The 18225-nt window shown below is 32.8% G+C and overlaps 2 protein-coding genes across 3 annotated transcripts in view; one reads left to right on the plus strand and one right to left on the minus strand.

The window, feature by feature from the left end:
• The first annotated feature begins 86 nt into the window (after positions 1–86).
• LOC133178377 (DNA methyltransferase 1-associated protein 1-like) lies at positions 87–12630 on the plus strand. Its single transcript, XM_061313109.1, has 13 exons — positions 87–184; positions 2527–2626; positions 2919–3007; positions 3221–3341; positions 4766–4840; positions 8093–8311; positions 8589–8696; positions 9129–9320; positions 10198–10269; positions 10607–10679; positions 10817–10971; positions 11696–11866; positions 12134–12630. The coding sequence occupies exons 2-13, from the start codon at positions 2534–2536 to the stop codon at positions 12194–12196; spliced, it is 1431 nt and encodes a 476-aa protein (XP_061169093.1). The 5' UTR covers positions 87–184; positions 2527–2533; the 3' UTR covers positions 12197–12630.
• Positions 12631–12689: 59 nt separating this feature from the next.
• The window catches only part of LOC133205832 (uncharacterized), a 30645-nt gene continuing 25109 nt past the window's right edge, over positions 12690–18225 (minus strand). For both annotated transcript variants that reach the window (XM_061341729.1, XM_061341722.1), the window contains 9 exons: positions 16394–16627; positions 16195–16278; positions 15974–16060; positions 15785–15880; positions 15412–15519; positions 15132–15287; positions 14618–14710; positions 14233–14376; positions 12690–14080 (listed from right to left, as the gene is read on the minus strand). In XM_061341729.1, the coding sequence (XP_061197713.1) occupies positions 14042–14080; positions 14233–14376; positions 14618–14710; positions 15132–15287; positions 15412–15519; positions 15785–15880; positions 15974–16060; positions 16195–16278; positions 16394–16627 (1041 nt within the window). In that variant the 3' untranslated portion in view covers positions 12690–14041. The remainder of the gene's footprint in view (positions 14081–14232; positions 14377–14617; positions 14711–15131; positions 15288–15411; positions 15520–15784; positions 15881–15973; positions 16061–16194; positions 16279–16393; positions 16628–18225) is intronic.

The following is an 18225-nucleotide window of genomic DNA, read 5'->3' on the forward strand; positions in this document are numbered from 1 at the left end:
AATAACTGCGTGCCTTCCTATCACACTTTTTTTCTAGAAATATTATATGAACGACTTGTTAAAAAAAAAAACAAGCACAGGGTGCAATCATTTAAACGCTTCAAAATACGATGTATTTCCATTATTGGTTTAAACTGCAGTTTAACATCGAATAATAGCACTAGAAATTTTTACAAAAAAGATAGTAAGTAAATTGATGCGAATATGTTTTATATATTTAGGTTATTGGTTTATATCTTGGTCATAAATAGTAACAGTTTGTTAGCATTGTGTTTAATAATATATTAGTCGTAATTTGACCAGCTGGTTTGGCAGTTAGAAGTTGTATTTTTTTTCAGAAATAAATATATTTTCACATGCTCTTGTATAGTACTTAGAATATCTACCTCTGTCACATTTGTCATCAGAAGTAAAAAGACCCCATTCACTCAGTGGAGACAGTGACAATACAATAATATTGAACCACAGTTTTTTTTTCTTATTGTAAGCAGAGACATATAAAAACCATATGTCTCTGTTGTAAGTTGCAAACTAGACATTTTGGATTACTTGATATGCATACCTAAATTTTACCACAGAACAGGTTTTCGTCACAGTTAAAATAGGCCAACATGCTATTTATAGCAAGTGCTGCTCTAGTTAGAAAAATCTAACTGTGTCTCGGGACAAGCCCTCATCACAGTTAGAATACGTCCCATATACTTGCAATGTAGCAAATCGGAGCGGATCCAATCATAAATGATTTTGAAGAATACGTCGAAAGGAGTTGCACTGAAAATAACTACCAAATTAATCATAACAAACCTTTTTGAGATTGTATTTTTATTTATTTTTAACCTAAAAAATAATCCATATAAATACGAAAATTCAACTCATTTTCTCAACGTTTTTTCCTCGCTTCAAATTGAACGCCATGTTGTCATTCAGAACTCTCTGGATTGTTCATAGAAAATGCACAGAGTTCGAGTTATCACCCTGTTTATTTTGCTACATTGCCAATACACGGAACAAATTCTATAGTTAAACCAGGTCAATATCATTTTAACAATATGGATAGAACGTTTTATCTAGTGTTGCTCCCACTGCATGCTCTTAAAGCAGCACCTGAGTGAAGAGAAAAATTCGGAGTGCAAATATACTGTTCTTCCATAACAGTGGTACTGCTCTTTGGCTCACATTCTTGCAGTAACCAAAGAAAAAATCAAAATTAAAAAATGTAACTTGTCATGCATTTATGAATCGAATTTGCAGAAAGACAGTAGATTAGATCAGAGACATATATGTCTCTGATTAGTTGCTCTTTGTTAAATATTTGCCTTTTTTAGACTTCTTTATGGAAATGCAACTAACAGATATTATCATCACAGTCTAGGCCTTCAGAATCTCTCGTGTGGTTTAAAGAGGCAGATCTAAGTTTTGATGAATATTGGTACATTGTATTCAATAATAAATTATACATAGACACACTCAATGCCAACATATTCTTAATCAATAAGGTAGTATATTTGAGCTGATTCCCTCCTCAGTGACTTAAATTGAACAAAATAATCAACACTGCACTGAAATAAGTGCTAAATTAATCATAAAGAATCTTCTAAGAGTTCATGTGCCTCTTAGCAAAAATAATATTTTTATAAGGGAAAAGTACAGTATTATGTGTCATATGGTGAAACTGATAGAGCAAAGACAGTTATCTTTTTCATCAATTATAAATTCTACACCTCTCAAAGGATAGATTAGCCATTTATTTTGTATACCGCTAAAATAATGACGTCATGGTCTTTAGTAACTTCCATCGCTTGCATTTTGTGAGTCTCATAATGTATTTTTTCATACAGATTTTCATGACCTACATAAATCATAGCTCTGTTAGTGCATTATTTTTTATTATTAAATGTCCCATATCTCTGGAAATTTGCTATTTTTTAGTGAGTTCTCTGACACTTTAAAAACAAAATCAGAAAAATGTGAGACATTCTAATGAATGTATTGATGAAAGAATGGCAAACAAAGGCGTGTTTTATTAAGATTCATATGCCAGTGAACAAAGAGAAGAGGGGCATATCGTTTCCTTTGGCTAGCAAAGATGCCAGTTTTGTGGCATAGGGATTTCATGAAATATGTGGAGATGACAAACAGTATTTGAGCTCAGAAGTCCATTAAACTTTACAAAATAGGAGCAGAGCAAACACAGACCTCTAAGACATCAGAGGTGGGATCAGGTGCCATGGAGGAGTGAGCATCCCCTGACAACCGGTCACACCATAAAATTCTTGTATTTCTTTTGTAATCATTTACAGCACAAAATGTTGATTAATTTGTGGATTTTAGAAAATGTATGCAGAAAATTATTATTGTAAGCAAACCTGCAACATGTCTAATATGAGACAATTTTGCATCAGGTATGATTTGTTTTGTGTATAGCAAAATGGTAATACCTAAATCTTTTTTATGAATATTTGTGATCAGATGCAGTCTTTCATGTTTTCTGTATGGAAACTAATGCAGTAAGAATTTGTCTCTCAGGGATAAAATGGCGGCGGGAATGGATGTTCGAGACATTTTGGAATTAGAAGGCCCAGAACAACAATTTATCACAAAAGATGCTTTGATGAATGATAAAAAGGTACACATATGTAATTTTGACTAATTGGTATGGTACATAGATTAAGAATGTTTGCCTGCTCTTATAATTGTGGCATTGAGCTATTTTAAAAAGTTCTTCATAGTAAAAAGTTACATGTCTTCATTTATTTTTTGTTCAGTAGAGCCAGCAAATTGAATTTATTTCTTATTAATTTTGACATCAATAGTAAAATTTAGGTTTAATTTGAAACATTTGAGATACATTATTAATTTCCTTTTGAATTTAAATTATATTTTCTCTTGGTAAAATTTATGTGTATTATATCTTACAGAAAAAAGTAGCCAGGAAATCTGACCTTTCATTCAAGCGGCCAGAGGGCATGCATAGAGAGCTATGGGGACTTCTCTGGACAGATAACAAGTATTTCTAAGACTTGTTATAGTTGTTCTTAAATTCTTAATTAGGATTTCAAGATGTCAACAATATTTGTGAGATCTTTAATTTGTTATTTCAGGGTTTATTTCAAGGTTCTTTCTTTAGTGTTTCATTCTTATTCTTAGGTGTTAGGTCAAGACAGCACTGAAACAATTTAAACTTTTATATGTGACACTGTAGATTTATGGAATATTTCAGAGATGCACCTCCTATCATACCGACTGATACAAACCAGGGTTATAAGCAAATGAAGGCAAAAATAGGTAGCAGTAAAGTGCGGCCATGGAAATGGATGCCTTTTACAAACCCAGCAAGAAAGGTCAGCTAAAAGTTTTTCTTATTCCCCTGATTTTCCACTTTAAATAAGTTTTCCAATTCTAGAATTTTTATTTTTAGAACAATGTATTGAAAATTTGTTCAGATGTGGTTTACATCTATTATATAGCAAGTTTACAAAAATTGTGAAAGAGAGTGTTTTCTTTGACTTGCAACAAATACATTTAGATTCTAGGAGATTTTTATGACCCGCCATGAATATGGCCGGGGCATATAGTGTTTGTCATGTCCGTCTTCCATCCTTCCGTCCTTCTGTCCTTCCATCCTTCTGTCTGTCCTTCCGTCACACTTTGCGTTTAGCTCTGTTCAAAGCTCAGTTTCAAAGAAACTATCCAAGATATTTTTATCAAACTTCATATGCTGATAGATATTGATGAGGGCTATGCAACTGCATCAACATTTTTTGACCTTGATTTTTCCTTTGACCTTGACCTCACTTTTCTTAAATTAGTGTTTAGCTCAGTTTTAAAGATACCATTCAAGATAGTGTAATCAAACTTCATATGTTGATACATACTGATGTAAGCTATTCAACTGCATCAACATTTTTTGTCCTTGACCTTTCTTTTGACCTTGACCTCACTTTTCTTAAATTACTGTTTAGCTCAGTTTTAATGAAACAATTCAAGATATTTTTAACAAACTTCATATGCTGATACATACTGATGAGAGCTATTCAACTGCATCAATATTTTTCACCTTGACCTTTCCTTTGACCTTGACCTCACTTTTCTTAAATAAATTTTTAGCTCAGTTTTAAAGATACCATTCAAGATAGTGTTATCAAACTTCATATGCTGATACATACTGAAGAGAGCTATTCAACTGCATCAACATTTTTTGACCTTGACCTCACTTTGCTTAAATTAGCGTCAAACTTCATATGCTGATACATACTGATGAGAGCTATTCAACTGCATCAATATTTTTTGACCTTGACGTTTCCTTTGACCTTAACCTCACTTTTCTTAAATTAGTGTTTAGCTCAGTTTTAAAGAAACCATTCATAATATTTTTTTCAAACTTCACATGCTAATACATACTGATGTAACCTTTTCAACTGCATCAACAATTTTTGACCTTGACCTTTCCTTTGACCTTGACCTCACTTTTCTTAAATTAGCATCAAACTTCATATGCTGATACATACTGATGTAAGCTATTCAACTGCATCAATATTTTTTTTCACCTTGACCTTTCCTTTGACCTTGACCTCACTTTTCTCAATTTGTGTTAAAATGTTGCATTACTAATATACCCTTGGCGGGGCATTCATGTCCTATGGACATATTTCTAGTTATTTGGAGGATGGCGGGAGGGGGAAACTCAGTTATGGTGGAGATTAATTGTATCTGATTATTCTTGTTTAAGTAACCTATATTGATATACAATATTTCATTATTTTAGGATGGTGCAGTGTTTTATCATTGGAGGAGACTTGCAGATGAAGGAAAAGATTACCCATTTGCAAGATTTAACAAGGTTTGTTAATAAATCTAGAGAAATTTGAATAAGCTAAGAAAATGCCAATTGTTGGACAAAGAAGAAAGTGAATACTGTATAGGGGATTAATTTCACGGGTTGTAATTTTCACGTTTTTCTCTCCTCGGACACGATCGCGGTTTGTTGAATTCGCGGAATCAGTGTATAACAAAAGTTCACTCCCTTGTCTTTATCCGTGTAATCCATAGCTAGTATAGCAAGAACGAAATTTATCGGCGTTATGTATTCACTTCACGAACAGGGTAGGTTTATATAAAATTATTAGATTTAGTAGTTAATTGATTATTAATAAAAACAAGTGCCATTATTAAAATTTTTTGACTATAAACATCAAATGACTTTCCTATATGCTTTTACGGTGAGTGCATGTGTACACATCTTTCCGAAGGTATACACATCGCATCGAGAGAAAAAAAAAACACTGGACGCTAATAAATGTTTTAATGTAGGTGGACATAATAATATCCTTCCAGCAAGTTCGAAAGTTATTCGAATGATATTCTTTTAACCAAAATTTCCATAAAAACTAATACGCATAATGCTAATGCAGGTAACAATTACAAGTGGTAACGTTATCCACGAATAATCAAAACCCATGACCCATGTGTTTTGATTGATGAAACGTATCTATCAAAACAGCTTTTTAACGATAAATACAGGTTATAAGCTGCTTATTTGAATTAAAGTATAGCGTGATAATTAAGATAATTGGATAACAAGTACTACTCGTAATTACTGAATGACCATGTATTGAACGTACATGTTTATATAACTATCATAGTCTATTCTCAAATTTCCAAATAAAACATTAAGGTTTAAATATTTAAAACTTATTCACCGTTTCTTGAATTCACGGATTTATTAACACCGTGAATATAGCGAATATTAACACCGCGAGTTATTTTCCCCCTATACAGTAATTAAAGTTCAATCATAATAAAGTTTTCTTTGATTTATCAGTAAACATTAATATATGTGCATGTATATTTATTGTAAATTCTAAACCATGTGCTATCATATAAATTTTGTAAATATTCTTTCATAAAAATAACATACACAACAAGAGAAGGCAAAATTGAGCATTTCCACATACATGTACTTGAATGCAATTTTCCCTTATAAATGTGTCATTGTCCAGTTTTATCAAGTCTTTTGAGTAATTCAGGTGACCTATTACCATCATTTCTGGTTTGTTGTCATCAATATACTTTAGAAGTTTTTCAGCTTTTTTTTGTTTTGAAAAATACAGTGTAATTGAGCCAGTTACAACCAACTTTGCTATGTATCATCCATTGATGAAGAGAAACAACATTTTTGAACATCATGGTTGTACATATAAATTAAAAATACATTACACATTTGAAAATCTTCTTTCCTGATTATGGAGATAAAGCAGTTTGCATGATTATAAAGAACAGCCAGTCCTTCCACAGAATTCATAAAAGTCATGTCATCTGGGCCATGGTTCAAGCTTTTTGAAGGTGGTAAATTGGTCATTGGTTGAAAATAGAACACACATTTCATAATCATTTATTCTGATGGACATCAGACAGACAAGTATTTGCATGATTATAGTGAGCAGCTACTCTTTGAAAGGCTGGAAACACCACACTGTACATAAATACTATATAGTGTTTATAATTTTTTTGGTGTTGATTCTGTATAAATGGGAGATGTTGGCTTCAGGCACTTTGATCTTTAATGTTCTATATAAACATTCCATTTTAACAGTAAAACAAGATGATTTATGATATTTTATAGGCTGTTGACGTACCAGTGTATTCTGATCTTGATATATGATATTTTATAGGCTGTAGACATACCAGTATATTCTGATCTTGATATATGATATTTTATAGGCTGTTGACATACCAGTATACTCTGATCTTGATATATGATATTTTATAGGCTGTAGACATACCAGTATATTCTGATCTTGATATATGATATTTTATGGGCTGTAGATATACCAGTGTATTCTGATCTTGATATATGATATTTTATAGGCTGTAGACATACCATTATATTCTGATCTTGATATATGATATTTTATAGGCTGTTGACATACCAGTATATTCTGATCTTGATATATGATATTTTATAGGCTGTAGACATACCAGTATATTCTGATCTTGATATATGATAATTTATAGGCTGTTGACATACCATTATATTCTGATCTTGATATATGATATTTTATAGGCTGTAGACGTACCATTATATTCTGATCTTGATATATGATATTTTATAGGCTGTAGACATACCAGTATATTCTGATCTTGATATATGATATTTTATAGGCTGTAGATATATCAGTATATTCTGATCTTGATATATGATATTTTATAGGCTGTAGACATACCAGTATATTCTGATCTTGATATATGATATTTTATAGGCTGTTGACATACCAGTATATTCTGATCTTGATATATGATATTTTATAGGCTGTAGACGTACCAGTATATTCTGATCTTGATATATGATATTTTATAGGCTGTTGACATACCAGTATATTCTGATCTTGATATATGATATTTAATAGGCTGTTGTCATACCAGTATATTCTGATCTTGATATATGATATTTTATAGGCTGTAGACGTACCAGTATATTCTGATCTTGATATATGATAATTTATAGGCTGTTGACATACCATTATATTCTGATCTTGATATATGATATTTTATAGGCTGTAGACGTACCAGTATATTCTGATCTTGATATATGATATTTTATAGGTTGTAGACATACCAGTATATTCTGATCTTGATATATGATATTTTATAGGCTGTAGATATACCAGTATATTCTGATCTTGATATATGATATTTTATAGGCTGTAGACATACCAGTATACTCTGATCTTGATATATGATATTTTATAGGCTGTAGACATACCAGTATATTCTGATCTTGATATATGATATTTTATAGGCTGTAGATATACCAGTATATTCTGATCTTGATATATGATATTTTATAGGCTGTAGACATACCAGTATATTCTGATCTTGATATATGATATTTTATAGGCTGTTGACATACCAGTATATTCTAATCTTGATATATGATATTTTATAGGCTGTTGACATACCAGTATACTCTGATCTTGATATATGATATTTTATAGGCTGTAGACATACCAGTATATTCTGATCTTGATATATGATATTTTATAGGCTGAAGACATACCAGTTTATTCTGATCTTGATATATGATATTTTATAGGCTGTAGACATACCAGTGTATTCAGATCTTGAGTATCAGCAGCATCTTCATGATGACAACTGGACAAGACAGGAAACCGATTTTCTGTTTGATCTGTGTAAACGATTCGACTTGCGTTTTATTGTAATTCATGATCGCTGGGACAGGGATAAATTCCCAAACAGAAGTGTGGAGGACATCAAAGAGAGATACTATTGTATCTGTAATACTCTAACAAAAGTAAGAATGTTGAACGATAAATCCTGTATATCAGTACTTAATGCATATTTTTTTTATCTATCCATCTTAAATAGTACACATTGATTGATTTTGGATGTTTTATGATCAACATATGGTTTATTATTCAATTTGACGATTTTTGAATGATAGATTTCTTACAGCAGAATATACAGGAGTAGATATTTTACAGTGTGAACTTTATATTCTGTAAAATTATAGTTTTCCAAGACATATATGAATGTACAAGAACTTGGTTATTTTTTCCTCTAATTTACAGGTCAGAGCACCACAAGGCTCAGAGCCAAAAATCCGAGCTTTTGATGCAGAGCATGAAAGAAAAAGAAAACAGCAGCTGGTGAAGCTATTTGACAGAACTCCTGAGCAGGTCTGTCTCATTGTTGAGTTAGAATTCTGGGTGATTATTCAATAAATCTTACAAAGTGCTCTTTCTTCATAACAGTAATGTAATTTAATAAAAATGTTTCTGAGATTTAGATCATGCATAAAATTCATTCATTTTGTGGTGTGCATATTTCAACAACTTAAGGAAGACATGACTACAGATCAGTTGACATGTACAAATATGTACGGTAAAATTCTCATATAAGAAACTTGGATATATGGAAATCTTGGTTATAGTGAAGTTGTATCTTTCACTATCTCACGTATCGTAACACTTTCTTATATTGATATAAAGAAATTGGGTTATAACTTAAAAGGAACTAAAAGTTCATTTCCCTAGGACTTCCTTAAAATCATGTTTTACTGTACATGTTTTGATGCTTGTGGTGATAAAATTTTAAATAAAATTTGCCAGGTGGAAGAGGAGGAACATTTAATTGCCGAGTTGAAGAAGATCGAACTGAGGAAAAAAGAGCGGGAAAAGAAAACTCAAGATCTGCAAAAACTAATCACAGCAGCCGACAGTAACTTTGATAGCAGACGGTCAGAGAAAAAACAGACCAAGAAAAAGATTCACATGCCTCATCAAAAGATAAATCCAACAGTGGTAAGGTTATGATAAACACAAAGGAAAATTTGTTCATCATAACACTTAAACTGGTTCATCACAAATTGTTCTATAAACTAGCCTTTCTTCACTTACATGTACGTGAAATTATCTATTTCTAGAACTTTGAGACAGAATTTCAAACACCTTACAAACAAACTGGTATCTTATATGCATATGATAAACAAGATATGTATGTGAAACACTGATGCCCCATAGTCAGCTCTTAGTCAAGGTGAAAGCTTTTCAAAAGTAGATCAAACTCCAAGGTTAAGGTCATGAGGTAAAAAAATAATGGTACTGAAAGAAAAATCTTGTCACAAGGAATGCACATGTGTAATATATGAAAGCTCTAGCACCAAATGTTCAGAAGTTATGATCAAGGATAGAAGTTTCTCAAATGTAGTCAAACTCCAAGATCAAGGTCATGAGGCCAAAAATGTTGGTACACAATGAAAGTTCTTGTGACAAGAAATACATGTGAAATATGAAAGCCCTAGCTCCAATCATTTGGAAGTTATGGGCATGGTTAAAGTTGGTTAAAGGTTATCAAAAATAGGTCAAACTTGAAGATCAAGGTCATGAGGTTATGTAATGTTGGAAGCCAAATAAAGGCCTTGTCACAAGAACTACACATGTGAAATTTCACACTGGATTGCCATTATTTTACTAACCAATTGATCGAAAATGGTGAAAATTGCCATTACTAGTGAAGCAATCACAGATCTTTTATAAATAGTTTACATATAGGATATAGAGATAAAGGAATCTATATGTAATTACTACAGTCAAATACCAGGAAGACATGATTACCTAGTGTGTGTAAAAGAGCAATGCAACTGAAGACTAGTATTTAATACTTGTTTACATATTTTAGGCTACACCAGAGCCAAGTGGAATTAAATTTGCTGACTTTAAAACGTCAGGAGTGTCTCTGCGAAGCCAAAGGGTAATTTTTATTTTTTAAAGCACTATTTAAAACACTTGGATTTGCCAATATTTTTAATTTATTCACTGCAGCAAAATCTCAAGTTTATTCAGTTTATTAATATTTGTGACATTCCAAAGATATATGAGATAATGCAAACAAATCATCACTTTTTTATCACCTGAATCCCAATTCAGACGTGACCAATAAAGAGGCAGTTTAAATATTTTGTAGAAGTTTTCTTTAGATATCTTAAATTTAAAAACTACTTTTTTTATTATGATCCTTAACCAGGGTCATTTTCAGAACAAAATTGGCATTGTGAGGGTTTGTCTTATGAAAAAAATGTCTTTTTCAGATGAAATTACCAGCATCAATTGGACAAAAGAAGATGAAAGCAATTGAACAAGTTCTGGAAGAGCTTGGTATAGGTAATCCTCCTTGAATTTTTAATAACCTGAAGGAACTATTAAAGAGATATAAATTCTATCAGAGAAAATTGACAATGCATAAGTGTGATATGTAGGTGCTTTGGTGCAAACTTTGATTTCTGAACTATCTTTTGTAGAATACAATCCAATTCCCACAGAGGATACAGTCACTCATTTCAATGAACTTCGACAAGACATTGTTTTACTTTATGAACTGAAAATCGCCCTTGCAACATGTGATTACGAATTGGAGTCTTTGAAACACAGATTTGAAACTCTGGCACCTGGAAAGGTAAGATTTTCTTTAATGTTGAGACTGATGCAAAACTTTAAGGGTACACCATGGATTATTGTATTCATATTAATTTTTTATTTAATGTAACCAATTTCAACCAAATTTGCCACAAAGTATCCTTAGATAATGAGAATTAAAGATGATCAAAGCAAGAACCATGCCCCTTAATTATAATATTTAAGAAATTGCGAAAATGGGATGTGTTTTTAACAATTTTTCTACTAAAGAACCATAAATTGTTAATTTCCTAAGTACATGTAAGCATTCTCACGTAAATTTAAGTTTGGTTAAATTTTGGGCCTCTGGTTAGGATAGGTCCGCATTTGGTTTCTATCAAAATACATGTAATGTTAAATAGCAAAAATCTTGAAAATGTTTTTATTAAGAACTTCAACAAGATTGTCATATTTGTTATCAAACATGATCATGTAGATTCAGGGTTGTTCAATCTATGATCGTAATGGTAGGGAATGATAATTAATTTTTAAATATACTGGAATTTAAAACAAAAATCTTCTCAAGAACTGCAAGCCTCTGAGGCAACAAAATCAATATAAAATGTCTACATACATGTATTTCAAGGCATGTATCTCCATTTTTTCATGCAGAAAAACATGCATTGTGACATTCATTTCATGATTTGAGATTTTTAGAAGGCCTATTGGCTTTTTGTTTGATATTGTAGCATGAAGGTTTAAATCATTAGCCTTGTGTTTTCCAGCCTCTTCCAATTGAAACATCTATTAAATCTGAGCCAGAATCGGGGGTGCTAGGAGGAGAAACATCAGCTTCCCTTGTCAATCTCAGCATCTCCCCCGACTCCCCATCCAAACTTAAAAAGCTGTCCGAGGCTATTGATGTTGTCAGTACAAATCCCCCAGGAACTCCCAATGTAAGTGAAATCCTCAAAATTTTATGCTTTTTTTAATTATTTTAAATATACATGATTGTATTATTGAATTTTTATGACACTTTGTAATATTTCCAAAAAATTTTAAGAATCAGATATTGTTTGCAAGGTTTCCTTTTACTTATTTTTCAGTAAGTTTTTCATAAACCACTGATAAAATATATTCATGATATAGGAAGACACGTTTTTAAATTTATTCTGTGCAAATATGTTTAACCTTTTTGTTCTCATGATACCATGTATTTTCAGAGAAAACGAAAAGCAGCATTAGAGCAGGGTAATATGCTGAAGAAAATGAAACAGAAAGTATGAACTTAAACTACCCAAACAGTGGCAATGTTAGAGAGAATTTATCAACAGACTACATGTACATCCTGTGACCTCTTGTCACATCAAAATGGATAAAAGCTACCCAAACAATATGGCAACATTAGTGAGAATTTAGCAGCAGACTACATGTATATCCAGTGACCTGTTGTCTCATTAAAATGGATAATGCACTACAAAGAATCTGCTGTGTAAAAATTCCATTACATCAAAAATGCAGCCTGAGACATTAATCCATATCATTGTTAAGTGTGAATGAATACCTCAACTGACTGTCATTTGTATCAGAAGGAAATACAGTCCATTCAGTTGGCATTATAGTGTATTTCCTCATCCTCCTAGTACATGTGTACTTGTGCTGTTTTATTCAAAAACTTGTTAGGAGAATGGTTGAACTTGAAGGCAAGAATAAAACACATATAACTCGTCATAATTTTCTTTTTTAAAAAAAGTTTATGAATTTATTTGATGTGTCATTAATATATGATATAGGTTGGCATACAAGCATTTATTCAATATTTTAGTAATATCACAGTCTGGGAATGTCATATTAAAATGCTATTTGAATGCATAAAATTACAACAACAAAAAAATCTAATAATTATAAAAATATACATGTAAATACATGTACTGTAATCAGATTTACAGACATACACTAAATATGTAATTTTACCTACGAAGTTTGAGATCTATGATTCATAAAACACGTCAATGGAACTTACATACCCCCCCTCTCTCTCTCTCTCTCTCTTGAATATATACATATATTTATATAAAATAACGGCAAGGAAGTACCATTTATACATGAAATACATTTCCATATGACACAGGCAGACAGAACTTCCATTAATTTTTAAGCAAACAGGCATAATGATGCAAAGTACAATGATGCGCATTGAAGTGGTAAAATTTTTCATTTAAATGGAACGTTTTGATCTTTCTTTTAAACATTGGTTGTGACATAATAATGCCCATTTCTTTAGAAAGGAGAAAATTTTCTCACATGCGTCATTCCAATACCTGTAGACAGGTAAATAGTTTTAAATAAAATAGCCAATCAGATTGGTCATGTACATAAACACCCTGGATAAACACTTGTTCGATTGATACATGTGTTGTGATAACTTCAATAAACATGATGAATACATAAATTATGTACATATTCCTTACAACACACTTGTTTTACAGAAGCAGGGAGTCTCTCCCTCTCTCTCCTAGCTTCATAAAACCTCTATTTCAGCAAAATTGTGTTGTTAGTCACACAGAATTGGGTGAAAAACATTGCAATGAATATTGCTTTTTCTTTCTAAAGAAATGGTCGTGTCATTGTGTAACGATCGAAGCTCAATTAGAAAGACTAAAACTTTCCATTCCAACTAAGAATTTTACCACTTCAATGCACATTGTATACGTAGTATAAAGTTTGTCATGGTCAAATTCAAAGGTTATTCCATTTTTTCATATACTCTTTTATGTGATAAAGTCAATAAATAAGGAAAATAAATATAAATACACAATGTAATTAAGTACAAGAAAATAATATGAAACATGTATATTAAATATTAAAGCACATGACAACTTATGAAAATGAAGTGAAATATACACTGGAAAGGTTGTACAGTATAAAGGACCCTACTTCATGAATGTGGGTCATCACTGAAAAAGAACACAAAGCATTCTAACAATAAATAAAAATTTAGCATAACATGATAAATAGGTAAAGCACTGGTGAGAATTCTTGTTGCACTCTTCAACTGTCTGTAAAAAAAGCAATTTAACTCTGTACGGTCTGCAGCCAGTTATTATACTTTCTTATCATTCTGTTCCATTTCACTTCACATTCCCTTCTTCGTATAGTTTGTACACCAACTAAAATATACATGATTTCACTCTTTATTAATTATGTAGATAAGACATTTTAAATACATTTCTGGATCATTCCTCTGATTCTTTGCTAGACATGTGTAGTTTAATTACATCTGCTAGGAAGCTGACATAAATGTACCTGTTTGAAGACTTACATTTTTGAATTTTGTGGCCAGTCCATCTACAAACTGCTCTGCAGTTTTACCCTGAGGGACCATGGACTCTAATGGTTTTCCTGGTTTTTCCCTGGCATATTTTTCCTCCCACTCAGGGGGAATGTAGTCAGTGTTCACCTCAAGCTAAATATAAAGACACACCAACATTAAAAGACTCATCAAGATTACAGTTAAAGAAAATATTAAGAATATATAGCATACAAAATTAATTTATCTTAAGAGATTCAGAATGGATAAGAAAAACTGATACTTTTCCTAAGTGAATGAGGATGACAAAAAATCATATCTGGAGGCAAGTTAAATGCAGCCATTGTTTCAAAATGAGGTTGCTAAGTTGATGCTACTTTAATGAGCCATAACTTACCAGTTTGTTTCCAGGAATATCACCTGCTAACTCATCGTCTCTTCTGGCATCAGCTAGTCGGACATAGACTGAAGCTCCCTCAATTAAATGGAGCTATTTAAAGAAAAGAAATGAAAATTGCAACTATATCCATAATATTATATTGGTTATATTAGATGCAATAAACTCGTAATACTTGTACATGTATGTTGACCATTTTTAATTGAATAAATTCTGAACAATAGATTTGCATTTCTTTACCCCAGGAAGTCGTATTTATAACACGTTTATAACAAAGTACCCAGGACAGATGATTTTGCTTTGTTATAAGCATAATTCGTTATATTGGCTATGTTAACAATATATTTTAAAGTCATGGGGAATGAAAATCACTTCGCTGTAAGCATCAATTTATAATAAGCCTGTTTGCTATAAAAATGTTTTACTGTATAGAATGTGACCACTGCAACATTGCAGGTATCATAAATTGTGTAGCACTGGTCATATATAAATCATATAATGATTAGTCACTTACTGTTCCACTGCGGATGTTTCTCTCCATCCAGTCTTTACATGGCTCCCTGGCCAGTTGTTTGAGGAGCTGAGGAGTGGGTGAGCCATCAAACAGAGGTAACTGGAAGGTGGAGGTGTAGCAATAATTGTCCGTAAACACCTGTAGTGGGGTCCAGGCCTGCAAACAAAAGGTCAAGAGCATGTCTCAAACAATATTTGTGTGCACAAATAAGATATGGCATTATCCTATTGAAAACAACATGTATGATGTATCTGTTACATGTATTGAAGAAATGTTGGACCTGTTCCAGTAATCCGTATTTGTAGTTCTCCTTAGCAACAGTGACCTGGACTTCCTGGAGATGGATGATGACAGTAAGGTAGCGATGATAAGACCTGTTGGGGAAGTGCTGGAATACAAGATTTCACATGTAAAAAGACATACAAAATCCATCCTCAAAAAAAAAAAAAAATTGGCTAGTAACAAAACAAGATAACTAACCATTACATCTATATCATTATAGTTCCAAGATTTTTGGGGGGAAAAGACAGGAATTTACATGTACTGCAAGTTATATTTTGAGTTACAGTCTGTAGAAATAACATGTATGTTGTAATATAAAGATTTAAACATTTGAATTTTAGTTGCAAATTTTCAGGATTTGCAGAAATCACCTTGAATCCATCTCTCCACTGTGGAGAAGTGTTGGTGGATTTCAAGTCCAGAAACTCGGTGAACATCAACTTATCATACGTGGCATGTGGAGCACCCTGAAGAAAAGACACAGTATAAAGATTTCCAGCATTTCGTGACAATTCAAACTACTTTTTCAATGATTGTAGGAAATTATTGTATAATACTACCATGTAAAAAGCCCCGGGTGGATTTAAACATATGTGAGCATGTGTGAAGTGAGTCCAGGGTAAGTTTGTAGCACCATCAATAGCAACCTGTGACAAAGTCAAGAAAAAATAATCTTGAAACTTGCATATAAATCCATAATGTCATTCAAGCCCTCAAAATAATGACTAGAAATAAATTATTAAGGTATGATAATTATAATCAAAAGAAAAAAAACACAAACCTTTATTCCCTGTTTAGCACTGTATTGACTTATAAAAGTTAAATCTATATCCAGAGGCTTGTTGTCTCCCTTGGTAAGTTTATTCTGAAAAAAATGTAAGGAATATTCAACACTTCAGTTGCTTTATTATTGTTTCAATAAATATCTATATATTTTTTAAAATATTTTCTCAAAAATTTCAAAAAGAAAAAATTCTCACTCTGATGTATTCATCCAGGTTTTTATCATTGCGGTAGAAGCTCTCCTTGGCTTGGGCTATCTTGGCCACTGCATCTCTGATTTTGATGGCAGGACGCCTCATCATGGAATGGAATAGCTTACTCTCTCCATTGGATGGCAGGCACTTCATGGAGTAGTAAATCCTATCTGTGTACTTTGGCCTAGGCTGGTACAGGCCCAGTCTTAACCAATCAGCTTGTGGAACTTTGCTTTGCTATAGACAAAACATAGGTAATCAAGCATTACTAAGCTCACCTTGATGCATGTAATTTATAAGTAAGGCAAATCTTGCATCAAATTAATTCTAGTTAGTATGCATCCAAAGGATAATATCCATACAAAGTTTGGTTTTGGTAGGACATTTTGTTACCTGGGAATGGCCCTGCTCCAAACATTTTGACCTGGTCACTTATCTGAAAAATGTATGTCAGATCCAGCTACTGGAGCAAGTCTTTAGATGCATCATTCCCCTAAGTTTGGTCAAGGTAGGGCTTAAATTACTTGGGAATGTACCTACTGCAAAAACTTTAACCTTGTCACTAATCTGGAAAACGTAGGTCAGATCCAGAACCAGAAGCAAGTCTTACACTGTCCATCCCTAAATGCATCTTACAAGCTAGTTTGGTATAGGCAGGGCTAATAGTCACTGATCCAGGAAATGTAGGTCAGATCCAGCATCTAAAGCAAGTCTGGTAGTTTCCATCCCTAGATGCATTATCTCTGCATGTTTGGTTTAGGGAAGACTTATAGTTACTTGGGAATGGACCTGCTCCAAAAAACTTTTACCTGTTCACTCATTCCAAAATGTAGGTAAGATCCAACATCACAGCAAACATGGTAGTGTACATCCCTAGATGAATCATCCATGCAAGTTTGGTCTAGATAGGGCTAATAGTTCCTTGGGAATGGGTCTATTCTTAAAACTTTAACTTGTCATTCATCTGTAAAATGTTGAGCTCAAACATCTGAAGCTAGTCTTACACTGTCCATCCCTAGATGCATCATCACTCAATAGTCACTCACCTGAGAAAATATAAGTCAGATCCAGCATCTGAAGCAAGTTGGATAGTGTACATCTCTAGATGCACCATCTATACAAGTTGCGTATAGTTAAGGCTTTTAGCTACCGGTATATTGAAATGGATCTGTTCCCAAAACTTCAACTTGCTCATTCATCCGTAAAATGTTTGTTACATCCAGCATCCGAAGCAAGCCTGTTAGTGTACATCCCTAGATGCATCATATGCAAATTTGGTGTAGGTAGGGCTTACAGATACTTAGGAATGGACCTTCTCAAAAAACTTTAACATGGTCACTCATCCTCAAAATGTACATCAGATCCATGATCCAAATCAAGTCTGGTAGTGTCCATCCTAGATGCATCATCCATGCAATTTTCATCTAGGTAAAGCTTATAGTTACTTGGAAATGGACCTGCTCCAAAAACTTAAATCTGTCCACTCATCCACAAAATATAGGTCAGATCCTGCATCAATTGCAATCCTGGTAATGTCCATCCCTAGATGCATCTTCCATGCAAATTTGGTCCAGGTAGGGTTTAAAGTTACTTGGGAATGGACCCCTTTCAAAAACTTTAACCTGGTCACTCCTCTGGAAAATGCAGGTCAGATCTAGCATCTGAAGCAAGTATAATAGTGTACACCCCTAGATGCATCATTCATGCAAGTTTGCTCCAGCTAGGGCTTATAGTTACATGGAAATGGATCTGCTCCAAAACTTTTACCCAGTCACTTATTTGAAAAATGTCGGTCAGATCCAGCATCCAAAGCAAGTTTGGTAGTGTCCATCCCT

The sequence above is a fragment of the Saccostrea echinata genome, unplaced genomic scaffold (assembly GCF_033153115.1).
Source record: "Saccostrea echinata isolate AGI-Se365-2 ecotype Australia unplaced genomic scaffold, CSIRO_AGI_Sech_v1 ptg000002l, whole genome shotgun sequence".
NCBI lineage: Eukaryota > Metazoa > Mollusca > Bivalvia > Ostreida > Ostreidae > Saccostrea > Saccostrea echinata.

Coding starts and splice junctions, on each gene's coding strand:
- LOC133178377 (XM_061313109.1), top strand. CDS start 2,534: ATGGCGGCGGGAATGGATGTTCGAGACATTTTGGAATTAGAAGGCCCA. Junction 3,008..3,220: donor CTTCTCTGGACAGATAACAA/GTATTTCTAAGA, acceptor GGAATATTTCAG/AGATGCACCTCCTATCATAC. Junction 10,270..10,606: donor TGTCTCTGCGAAGCCAAAGG/GTAATTTTTATT, acceptor TGTCTTTTTCAG/ATGAAATTACCAGCATCAAT.